At 26.9% G+C, this 13,640-nt stretch overlaps 1 protein-coding gene across 1 annotated transcript; it reads right to left on the bottom strand.

Moving 5' to 3' along the window:
- Positions 1 to 7,718: 7,718 nt before the first annotated feature.
- On the bottom strand, positions 7,719 to 13,482 carry LOC107495579 (vacuolar-processing enzyme). The gene is made up of 9 exons (XM_016116728.3): positions 13,229 to 13,482; positions 11,470 to 11,634; positions 10,852 to 11,008; positions 10,125 to 10,210; positions 9,848 to 10,047; positions 9,480 to 9,528; positions 9,159 to 9,368; positions 8,700 to 8,906; positions 7,719 to 8,361 (listed from the first exon to the last, which is right to left on the bottom strand). Exons 1-9 carry the CDS (start codon positions 13,433 to 13,435, stop codon positions 8,179 to 8,181), a joined length of 1,464 nt encoding a protein of 487 aa, XP_015972214.1. The 5' UTR covers positions 13,436 to 13,482; the 3' UTR covers positions 7,719 to 8,178.
- Positions 13,483 to 13,640: the final 158 nt, after the last annotated feature.

Here is a 13,640-nt window from a genome sequence, read left to right as displayed (position 1 = left end):
AACACTAATGATATTTTTTAAAAAAATATATTGATAAAAATAGATATAATATAATTATAAATATAACATAAATAAATAAAATATATAAATAAATGTGAAACCAATATGTTTACCAATGTCTTTGTTAAATTTTATAAATTAGAGAATAAATGATGTATTCGGTTGCTTGGTGATTACATAGATAATCAAATAATTGAATTATAAATTGACCATAAATATTCATATTAAAATTTTACATACTGCAAATCATAAAGATCAATCACAATGTACTAGTCACTTCTCTCTATTTTTGACCATGATATAAGTTTTTCTTTTCTAGTCAAGAATCCAATAACATCTAATTGAACAAAAAATTTGAATTAAAAGTACCAAATTAAGGACAAATGAGTAAATAATATAAGAAATTATAACTTCGTACGTGTATAAAATAAAGAGAATTTACTGATTTATTTTATGTTAAATGATAAAACTAACAATAGTATATTAATAAAAGGATATACCTTTAAAAAAAAGTCACAATACAATTTTAAATATTTTCATAAATAAACTGTTAAAATTTTTGTTATTGATAAAATGATGCTATTATACAATATTTTGGCAAAATTTAAAATCAAAAGAAAAATAATTTTGTGTGTGTTAATATAAATTAATTACGTACCAAATAAATAGAATCGTTCATATGTTTGTTTCAATATATTAGCATGGGCAAGCAAATTAAAATGATTATCCAAAATCTTACGATCATCGACTGTATGTACTATACGTGACTCCATCTTAAAAGATATTTTGCACCTGTATACAGTCAGAAGATATATTTCGCTTGATTTCTCAATCTCAAAATTTGAGAAGACATAGACCTTCCTTTCTACCAATTCATTCTCAAATATTTTTGTCAAATAATTCTTGATTGAACAATGAATTTTATCGTATTGCAAAATAAATTAAATATAAAAGTTATTAGCATTTACAAAACTATTAAAAAAAAGTTGTCTTTGACTTGTGAAATGGTATACTTATAAAATTAACTTAAAATATGAATTACAAATAGTTATAAGAATTTAATTTGGATGCACTGACAGTGTAAAGTAGTTTTACACGTGCATCCAATTACGTAATGACACATCAATAAAAATAAATACCTTTCACATTAACTGCGTGAATAGTCATCCAAAAGAACGAATGTGATTGTACGACTGTGTAAAACGCTTTACACTATCAGTGCATCAAAATTAAACTCTATTTATAAATTGAACTTAGCATTACTTGAAAAAATTTAGTAAATAAATCAACTAATCTTATCATCTATTAGAACTATTTCTATATAAACCGTCTTACTCTTGTCAAACTTGAATGAGACTTTCTATAACCTTATAATTCTTGTCTTTATTTTTCATACTTTCTCTTCGTATAATCTACTATATAGGTGATACTATTGATAAGATTGTAGTCAATAGTCATTAGATATGGAAAAAAAATAGAATAAAGACTATGTGAAAATTATAAATTTTTTAAATGATAAACATGAAAAAAAATTTACTATTGCTTATTATATATACTAATAATATGTCAATAATTTTAAAAATTTACTAATAATACTAATAGTTTAAAGATAATTTTACTATAGTTATAATAAATTTAGTTATTAATCTAAATAAATAAAATAAATAATATATTTAAAAACTAAAAAAAAAGATTAGCGATAATTATGTTTAAAATATTTTCACGTTTTTTTTGCTTGTCATTTTTACACGTAATATTAGATAAAAAAATTTTAAATTTAAAATATAATAACTATGAATATTGAGAGGTATCAAGAACCTTGGTTGAAGGTTGAAGAATTAAAGAAGAAGAAGGAGATTAGAGAGAAGAGAGTGAAGAACGTAAATGTGTAATTGTGTATTTTGTGAAAACTGTTACTGTAGCAGTAAGAGTTGCTACTTATAGTTGTAGCTTGAGTGTGAGTTACTGGAAGGTTCCAGCATCAACTAGTTCTAAACAGCAGCTAGTGGCTTAAGGCTTAACTAACTATTACAACTAACTAACCAATTGAACCACAGGCCTAACAGTAACAAAGCCCACTAGTTATATTGTAACTAACTCAGCTGAATACAGTTGCTTAAGCTTAAGCTTACCTATCAAATATGTCTATTGTCTAAAATTAAATTGAAATTATGTTCAAAATCTTAATACTGTAATTGAGGTATAATTAATACATAAAATTTTAATAAGTAAATACCTAAAATATTAAAAAAGAATTTAAAAAAAAATGTGAGAAATAAAAATAAAAAATTAATAAATAATATTAGTGTTTAAATAAAAAAATTGATAAACAATAATAATTATAAATAAAAATAGTATTTTTATTTTAGAAAAAAATACATGAAAAATTGTTTAATAATCCTTGCCATGTACATGATAATAAATTGTTCAATAATTCGTACAATGCAGGTGATAAGGTTGAAATTATAATTTTAAATTAATTTATTAAAATTAATTTAAATTGTAATAATTTGATTAATAAAAAAGTATCATGTTATGCGTTTATTTTTTCTTAATCTAGTGTTATGTATATTAACTCTAATATAGTTATTAATTGTTTTTGTTAACTTACTTTTTTTTCTAAATGTATGATTTAAAATAAATATTATAAATATTAATAATTAAACAAATTATTATATTATAATTATTTACGTTTTATTCTCAAAATTGAAAACATACTATTTTTTATTTAATGATTTTTTTATTTATACTACTAGTATATATTAATCGATTAGTCAATAATTTTTTATTCGTAGGATATCTTTATTTATTTTGTTTAAATAATTTTAAATCTTTCCTTATTTAAATATACATATATATTAAGTCACATATATTAATTATGTTTTTATTTTTTATTATAAATATTTTTTTAGCCTTCAATAATTCAATAATTTTTTTATTCCATTAATACCATAATACGCGTAATAATATTCATAAATCATACTAATTTTCATTTATTTATATATGTATACATATATATTAATTTTGTTAAATAATTTTAAATATTTTTTATTTATGCATACATATATATTAATTATACATAAAAATATTTAAATCACATATATTAATTATTTTTTATTATGAATATTTCCTTATATATATATGATTATTTTTTATTTTACAATCGAATAATAATTTTTTATATTTTATATCCATGCATATTATTCAATCTTTTTTCATATGCATGATTAACAATTTTTTTTTAAATGGTGATATTTTAATTTTTTTTCACGTATTTTTTTATATATTAGAAAGAAAGTAAAATCACGTATTGTGACTTTTTTTTTTCACGCCTTAATCTTAATTAATCAATCTTGTGTCCACGCAATATAATTAAACTTTTAATCATTTTAATTTATTGATGAATTACATTTCTTTTAATAATTGCATCACTAATCTGAAATACAAAAAAAAGGTGATACATATATCCAAAAGAGAAAACAAACTTAAAAATAAAAAAAATTCATATTAAAAAGTTTAAAAATAACATATCCAAAAAGAATAGTCATAATATATAAATTGAGACAACAATTTAAATTTTTCTAAAACTACTTTAATCAATTATCAATATTAGAACTAAATTATTTAAATAATATTTAATCTATTCTAATCCTTAGATACGTATAGATTAGAATCATTCTCGTAACAACCAGCCGAAATAACATCATAAGATCGAACACTTAGAATCCGTACAAATTTAGACTATTTTCTTGTTAAAATTGTCAAATTAAATTGACTTTTATTCTTCTTAATGGCATTACATTAATGCACCAAAAGGCCGGTAGTTTCTGAAAAAAATCACAATATATTATAAAATTATTTTTAATACAAAAAGCTTGAGAGACGAAAATTTAAATATAGTACCAATCTTTGAATTGTATCTTCAAGGTTGGCACGAATTTTTCAAAACTGAACCTAAATTGAGAAAATTCAATCTCATTATATGCTCCACTTCCAATATTTTCGGACAAACGTAGAAAATGTGGAGGGGATGTGACTTGAACTTGACCTACAAAACTCCTTAGAAACAATTGACCAATCAAAGAAGAATAACATATTAGAAAAAAAGAATGCTTTGATTCTTAGATTTAGACTCACTAAGCACAAAGAAACACTATATATATAGCCTTTAGTAGTACAAAAATAATTATAGAAATTAATTATTACAATATCAATTTACCACTACGAACGTTAGTATCATATTTATAACAATTAAAATTATAAATTTATGTTTAATTTTTTATATAATTATAATTAAGATATTTTTTTAAAATTAGTATAATTATGCATTATTCATTAAATGCTAATTGTAATATATAATTCTAATAAAGATAATTTTTAAAATAAATTTATTAGAGAGAATAGTACTTTTATTTTGAAAAGAAAATAAATTGATGAGGAATTAACACTTTACTTTTATTAGTTCGAAAAAAATCCAATTTTAGTACATTAAGTAGAAGTAGATTATTTTATATAATTATAATAAAGATATTTTTCTAAATTAGTATAATCATGCATTATTCATTAAATGCTAATTGTAATATAATCATAATAAAGATATTTTTCTAAAAATAATTTTAGAAGAGAGAGTAGTACTTTCATTACATGAGAATAGTACTTTCTAAAAATAAAGATATTTTCGTAAATTAATATAATTATGCATTATTACTTAAATGCTAATTATAGTATAATTATAATAAAGATACTTTTATAAAATAAATTTAGAAGAGAAAATAATGCATTCATTTTGGTGGGAAAATGGATTTATGAGGAATCGACACCTCACTTTCATTAGTTATGGGAAAACCCAATTTTAATATATTAAGTAGATAAAATTTTAATAATAGATCTTTTATTATTATTGTAATTATTTTTTAATAATAAATAAGAATTAGAATTATATCAATATTTTTAAAATTAATATAATTAAAATAACTAAAAATATTTAAAATCAATGTGCATTATTAATATCATAAGATTTGATCATTTTATGATTAGAATTAAATAATTTTATCATGATTATCATGACCGGTGCCATTATCGTATCTTTATTATTATTATTATTATTATTATTATTATTATTATTAACAGAGTCATTTATTGTTTAAGTTATTTTATCAAAAGAAATTAGGCCCAGTTTAGGTAAATAACTTAAATAAGTTCTTTTGGAAAAAGAGTTTAAAGCATAATAACTTTTATTAATAGCAGCTTATAAATAAGTTATTTTGTATTTGGATTTTTAGTTGTAAAAGTACTTATTTTAAAGTTGTAGCGTTTAGATAAATAACTCAAAAAATATTTTTTTTAAAGAAGAGAATGAATATTAAAATAACAATGATAACAAATACTTTCCAATATTGAATGTTGATTTTACCTAACCTAATCACTAATATTGTATGATATGGTAGGTGAAAATAAAAAATAACTATAAAATGTGTGTCAATGTATATTATGTTGCTGTTTTTTATTTTACTCCTATTAGAACTCCCTTCATTGAGGTCAATGAAAATAATAGCAAGCTATAAAATCACTTCTGAAACAAAAAATAAAACTGAAATTTCATACCACAGTTAAATACAAATTTAATAATAAAAAATAGAGTGATAAAATGATAAAAAAATACTTAGAAGGAATATATGCAGTCAGATGTAATATTGTCTGAAAATAAAAATGGTGGTAGAGGATCAATACTTCCATAAGATGAATCATTACGTGAAAATGGTGAGGTTTGGAACATTGCGTGAGAATGATGGTGGAATGATCATAGAAAGTCAGTGCTTTTAGCAGACTTTGAGTGAAAATGGTAGAATGACTTATCGAGAAGTAGAGAAGTCACATATTTCTACTTTTTTGAAAAGTTATAAATTAACTTTTTCGGAAGTTAGAAGCTTTTTTTAAAATGGTGCCAAACACGTAAATTGTGACTTTTCATAATCCAAAAATAAAAAAGTAGCTTCTACTACTTCTCAAACGGGATCTTAATTAAGTTGGTTATCCAAACTAGCCTAAGTAAATTAGAAAATTAGTAATCTTATCAGATGGACAAAACTAACCCTGTACAAATCCTCCCTGTTATTATATAATATAAGCTGAAACCCTAATTTCCCTACCCGATCATCACTTTTTCATAATCAGTTCCAACGCGGTTTTCGTCTTCTCTCTGGCATCAATCGTCGTTCGCATCATTCGTCGTTCTCTCTCGCATCAATGGCGAGTTGTCCCCATTGCAGAAAATACGGGAGAAGATGCTACAATGATCGTAGGTTCAAGCGGCATTTGTTCGCCTAATTCTCGCCGTGCGAATGAGCAATACCTGTTGCTCACCGAGATTTTTAATGCCGAGTGCATTCTAAAGTTCCTGAACGGAGACGCTGTCTGCCACAGTCGAAGAAGATATAAAAAGACGAAGAAAGCACTCTTATGGAATGCACTCTTATAGAAATCAGGGTTTTTGGAACCCTAACTTTCTTTTTCCTTTTTTCTTTTTCTTAGATCTGATTCATTGTAATTGGATTTTAGAAATTAGGGTTCTTTTTAAAATATAAAATCAATAATTATTAATTACAGTTGTTTAAAGTTTGTTCGTTAGGAGTTATTTATTTATACTTTTCAAAAAAAAATGAATCACTTTATTGTGTGACATGCAACAAGAAAGAAAGGTGATTATAAGATTGTTTAAAAAAGGATAAAGTATATTTTTTGTCCTGAAGTTTGACAAAAGTTTCAAAAATATCCCTAAGTTTTATTTTGTTTCAATTTTGTCCTAAAAGTTTTCGATTTGCATCAAATATACCCTTAGCGGCTAATTTTTCAAAAAATTTAAGACCAATTCAACAACAATTTCATAAGAACAACCCTCAACACAAGCAAATCAAGCATCATTTTCATACATTATTATTAGATTGGTCTTAATTTTTTTGAAAATTTAGCCGTCGGGGGTATATTTGATGCAAATCGAAAACTTCTGAGACAAAATTAAAACAAAACAAAACTTAAGGGTATTTTTGAAACTTTTGCCAAACTTCAAGAACAAAAAGTATACTTTACCCAAACAAAATATATTCTATTATTCTTTTAGCAACTTTTGTGAAAGGAGTTTCTTTTCTAATTGAAAACAACTTGGTTACTTCGCTTTGAAGTTTGAAGAAAGCAATTTGAGGCCAGTTTTGCTACAACTTTCAATTTTCCAATGGCCCAAATATTAGGATTTAGCATAGAGAGAACATCGCAAGTATTTTGTATTTTTGTTTATACTAGATACTTTTTTTTCTTTCTAAATTTAAGTTATAAGCACTCACCACCATATGTGGCTCGTAATGGAGTGTCATTTATTCTATATTTTAACAATTTAATTTTCTGTCTTTGTAAAAGAGTTTTGTATAGATAATCATTTATGTTTTGTCATACTAACAGAAATAACTAATTATTTACTGTATAAATAACAGAACCATACACTTTAAAACTGATAATCCTATATGTCTTGGATTAATTTTATGTGCTTAATTAGAACGCATTTTGGCAAACTATATTAGGGAATTAACCATTTTTCAATCTGATACATATTTGCAACCTGTTCTTGCCACAACTATCATCCAAAAATCTAGATAATAGAAAGGAGCAACCCAATTGTTTATAAAGTAAAATACTATAGCTCAATAAATAATGCACAAGAACAAGAATAAATTCAAAATGAATATTTTAATATTATACAACAATTGTACCAAATACATTGCTCTAAAAATAATTCTACAAAGGGATGTCAATTCCCTAGCAAATTGCCAAGGGAAGAGAACCTATCTGCCTAATTTGCCTATGGAATAAAAATATACACATTATATTATGGCATATGCATTCATGATCTTGTGCCCTATATCAATCATATTGGATATTCCAATTGGCCAAAGCAATTAGGTCCTTCCTTCATCCCTTGTAACTTCTTTTTCTTACAATGATCCAACCCTATAAATGCATCATTTATAATTCTTGCATCTATTTGCATCATTACAATAATCTACTAATATGCCCCATTTTGTATTTACAAAGAGGGATCAGGAAATTAATAGTAATGGCTAGCATAAAAGATATGATAATGTAAACACTAATAATAGATTAATCTTCATTAGTGCATTATCTTATGAATTATGCACTAAAACCCCTCTCAAGAGAACTCCATGGATTGGAAGGGATGCTAACACATGCTTGTGCTGTGGCCTCATCCATTTGATCTTTATGGATCCCAGCATTGCAGATGTTTGCAAAGGTTCTCATATGTTTCATTCCATATTGAGATAAGGATCCACAATGTGTCTCAAAAGTCCTTACCTGCATTAAACAATGATTAATTTGGTTATTCTCTCATAAACCAAAGTGAACTTCAAGATGTAAATTAAGATCAGATCATAAGAATGTCAATTACCAACGAAAGATCATATTCCTGACAAAATTATCCATAGAAGAATAAAAATTCAAACCATTAAAGATATGAAAAATCCTTAGATGGGTATTTTTGGTATTTCACTTGAAAATTTTATCATTACAACAAGGACCAACCACAAAGAAATTATTCTAATTCCATTATACCATATAATTTTTCCAAACAAGAATGTAATTAATTTATGATATCAGCATAAGAGAAGAAACTGAATCATGGGAAAAGGTACCATGTTTTTGAGGCAATCCCAGTCATCAACAAGAGGCTTCCCTGCAGGTCTAACTGCACTTAGCAATTCAGGACCCTTTTCAGTGCCAAATAAGAGATTTCCAATGAGTTTCACACTGTTGTCTATGTGCATTCTGTGAGACATCACTTCCACAACTTGTTTCTGTGCCGTGATCTTACTCGAAGAACCCTCGGGCGCTTTGCGGAACTGCCAAAAACAGTTGAGAATGAAGATGAAGTAATGAACAAGCAACCAATAAGAGTTGTGATATTTGTAGTGACTCCTTCTCAAACACTTAGCCAACTCACTTACCTCTGCTATTAGATCAGTTGTGGGATCCATATGCAGATCTCACATCTTATCCAATGGTAGAAGCTAGTGAATCGGCTTAGTATCCAAGAAAAGAGTGAGTACATATAAGATTTTTGAAAAAATAAACTGTTGTGAACACAAGATTACCTTCTCCCAGAAATGAATGAGGTCCGCATCGCGTTGGTTCACTGCTTTTGAAGGTGTCCTCAAGGAATTTTCATCCACAAAAGTGTAATTATCATTGGCAGGATTTGTTCCCAAATATTGGAAAAGAAGGTTCTCGCTGATCCCTACGTCACCATATTGCATCACATGAGAGCCATAGTATGCGTTTCCATTCAAAGTCCTATCTTTGACCTGTGATGAAAAACAAAAATGCATGTCAAAAAAACTTCTAGCATTGTTTTAATGAATTCTATCAAGGTATTGAATCACATTCTTTGATTACAATAGGCACAGTTTTCTTACCAATTTATATTGTTGGTGTAAAGTTTCTGTCCTCAAATTGTGGGTGTCACTGCCATGATTAGATAAAAACTAGAATTAGTCTATGCAAGAACTAAACAAAATTACTTATAAAACAATGAAATCTCTTCTGATCCATAAAATTCTAACAGTAATATAACAGGTGAAAACTGTATACATTACCCTTGACTCATTTATGACCTCCTCCCTCTCTTTCAAAATCAATGTATCTAGACACAAATTGTGTCAAGATATAGATACACTGATATCTCCAGATATAGATGCATTGATTTTTCAACATACCAAATTAGTTGATGAGATTTTTATTTTGAAACAAAACAACTAATTATGTATATTTGTGAGGAAAATACCTGTCTTCCATCCAAGAAATACTGTAGAGGTCACCCAAGCAGGTTGAGTATTCTGGGGGAGGACTAGGATCCTCCCCAGGGCAATATGTTCCCCAACTGCTCTCGACCGCGTTTGAAGCCGTTGTCGCGTAAATATTTATGTCTTCAGGAAGAAGGCCTTCAAAGATACTCCCAGATTCACATGCCTCTAGATAAAACACCTGCACCAAAAGAATTGTTAGCTTAATGTTGCTACAAAAATTAATGAACTCAATCAATAATTATTTGTATAACTTACAAGGCTTTTGTATCCTCCAGAAGCATGCTTCTTCTTCAAGACTTCATTAAGATCATTTGCATACAAGTAAGGACCAACAGGCATACCTGAAATTCCCACGGCGAAAAACCAGAGCAAGTAAGTAACAGAAAATAGCATATATCTATATATGAAGGAAAATGGTTTGTGTTGTAAATGATTTTTCAAAAGAGTAACCTGAATTAAGCACTCCGATGCGAGGACTACCCTTTTAAGTTCAAAAATATTCGCAACAAAAAACTCGAATTCGCGAACATTTCAATTTTAAAACCATCATCATCTATGATCTATATGTTAGCAACTTCTTTCATTTTCTATTGTGCTGACTGCTGAAAGAAAGCAACTTTTGCCACAGAACACAAATTTTCCCCATTGAACCATCCATATTCGGTTTCTATTACCAGAAATTCGACTAATTCGACCTGACACAACTAAGATCCCATGAATTGGTAAGGATTTTTTTTCCATTTCCGGGGCTTAAAGCTGAAACTTCTAGCAACCAAGGTACCTACCACCTACCATCTTGACGAATCTCACATTGATTTTAGGGATTTCATTGTATTGAGACATAATCAAGCAAGAAATAAACAACAACCAGCAAGAAAAAGAAACACACTACCCTAACAAACAAAGTATGCATATAAACAAACTAGAAAATCCATGAATTTCATTGGAGAAAGTTTAAATGAAAGATTTAAGAGATACTAACCAAGAATCCCTGGACCTCCATGGTCACTGTAAAACACAAATATGTGATCATTGGGGCCACTATCTACAACTTTGCCACTGCCACCAGTGAGAGCTGATTTGTTTCCAAGAAGAGCAGCAAAGAAGTTGTTGACATTAACATCTTTGCCGGTGTAATCCTGCAAAACCAGAACTTCATCTTAGCAATTTAGGGTTCTATCTAACTTCATTTCATTTTAGAACATTAACATATGTATCATTAGTCAGGTTTATTTTCTAATTTCATTTATAATTCATATATTTGTTTTTATTTTAGAGAGTTGATAAGCATAGTGGAATTTTGTGAAGATATGATTGAAAAAAAATAAAAAATAAAAACTCAGTTGAAGTCGATTTTACGTGAAGTTGTATTTGAGAGTCGTTAGATAAAAATTTAGTCAAATCAATCAAATTATTTAATAGTTCTTAAATATCAACTTTGCACCTGAGTTTTCACCTATACAATCTTAGTCCTTCTTCCTTCATGTTTATTTTATATTTAAATATGTTTTATTTTAAGATGTATTAAATTTAATCATGATAAAAAGAATAAAATAATAAAAATTAAATTAAAAAAAAAGAGCTAGTAAAACATGTTTACCTTAGGAACACCTTTATAAACATCTCCCCCATCTGGTTTGTTAATTATGACTCCAGGCCTTGGGTTTTCTTCACTATAAGCTATGTCATCATACATAAACACAATTATGTTTTCTTCTTTTACCCCTCCACTCCTCAATAGTTGATATGCGTGACAAATATCAGCCTAAAAAAATAACAATCACAAAGTTTCATAATTAAAACCAAATATCCAAGTAACATCTAACATGTTATGGAAACAGAGCAATTATTTATATATAGTCCAAGAAACAGGGGAGGGTATGACTATAATAAAGCATATATAAAGTATTATTATTTAGAAAGGATCTTAAAAGCTTAATTATTGCACTATTAGTGGGATATAGTTTTAAAAGTCAGTATGAATTATGATCTGATAAATATATTGCTAAAATCAAATTATAAAGATAATCAAAAAGTATTTGAAAGTAACGTAAAGTGTTTAATGTGTACGGATCTATTATCATGAAATAATTCATTTAGATTTATCAACTTTTTTATAATAAGATATATAAATATTGTATAAATAGTGATATAGACACTTGACACAATATATTTATATTTTGTATATACACGTGCATGTGTGTAAAATGATTATTCATTTATTTAAGGTATAAATTCATATGCAGTTGTCATGTGAAGTTATTAATTAAGAATCGTTAGATATATTTCACTAAATTATTATTTTAACAATTTTTAACTATCAATTTTATGAGAAGAGAATTACATATATGAGTATTCTTTAATTATATGTAATGAAAGTTAAAATCAAATAACAAATATCATATAAGTAAAAGTAACATAAAGAGAGTTAGAAGCAAATATAAATTCAACAAGTTATGATGAAAATGAAAACAGAGGAAGAGATGTTGGAGTTTCTCAAACTCTAGTATCCTAACTTTACCTACCTATCTATGAAATATTGCAAATTTTAAGAAAAACAGAGGAGGGTATGAATGCAATTTTTTGAAGGAAAGGGTATGATTATAATAAGACATATAAAGTTATTATTTAAAACAGATCATAAGAACACAAAACCTATGTAACAATTTTGAAAGATTATCAGTAAAATAAATAGAATTTTTTTTTTATCTTCTAGTTACTATGATATACCTCATCTATGTTGCTAAAGATTTCTTTTAAGAAATTATAATTTTAAAAGTATGATAAAGGTGTTCAATAAATATGGATCTATTACTATAAAATATCTTATATAAATACCAATATTTTAACTTTAGTAGACACATATTTACAACAACCTACACATACAATAACTATCCAGCAGTATATATAAAGGATATAAGGTTTAGGATGTAATTAAAAAAATAATAATATTGCTTATAATATTGGAAATAAAAGAAAACATCCAAAAATTTCTTGTAGTACCCACCCAAGTACTACAATAGACACATAAGAATCCAATATTATGAAATTTCCCTCATCTAGATACCAATATTTACACCTCAGCCCAATCACATCATATTTTTGGACGTTAGTAACTTAGTAATATACACTATACAAAATTAATAATTATGGAACAAGATAAACTCTCATAAAAATTATTTTCTTCATGCAAGGTTTACAAGTTCCTTGAAACCATTATTAGATTTAAACATAAAGTCTACAAATAAACATTAGAATAACATGTTATGGAACCTGATCAAATAATATCACATAAACATAGATATATGAAGAGAATAATAATAATAATAATGATAATTTAAACTTATTTATTTAATTACCTGATGCCTATAGTTCCAATAACCATTGGAACCAGCAAGAAGAACAGCCCACTTTGTCCCTTCATTCTCTGGCTCATGGAAGAATCTGGAGATGGCCTCAGAGGGCAGCCGGAGAGTACCTCCGACTATGTCGCGGCGGCCGGAGGCGGACGCAACGAAAGTAGTGAAGGCAAAGAAGAGAAGGGTGATCCTTAGAAGGGACTCCATGAAGAAGAGAAAGTGTTAAGAGTGTGTAGCAAGTGATGAAGGATTTGGTTGCAAGCAAGGGATTAAATAATAGTGTGGGTGAAGGAGTAGCGTATGGGACTTGGTGTTGCTATGGTAACTAAATATTATTATTAATATTAAATGGTAACTAACATCCAGATCGATATCAAGATTTTATTACTAAAAATTCAACTAATCAAATTTA

The sequence above is a fragment of the Arachis duranensis genome, chromosome 6 (genome assembly GCF_000817695.3).
Source record: "Arachis duranensis cultivar V14167 chromosome 6, aradu.V14167.gnm2.J7QH, whole genome shotgun sequence".
Taxonomy (NCBI): domain Eukaryota; kingdom Viridiplantae; phylum Streptophyta; class Magnoliopsida; order Fabales; family Fabaceae; genus Arachis; species Arachis duranensis.
The sequence above is the reverse complement of the archived record's forward strand: the minus strand, read 5'-3'. Positions and strand labels throughout refer to the sequence as shown.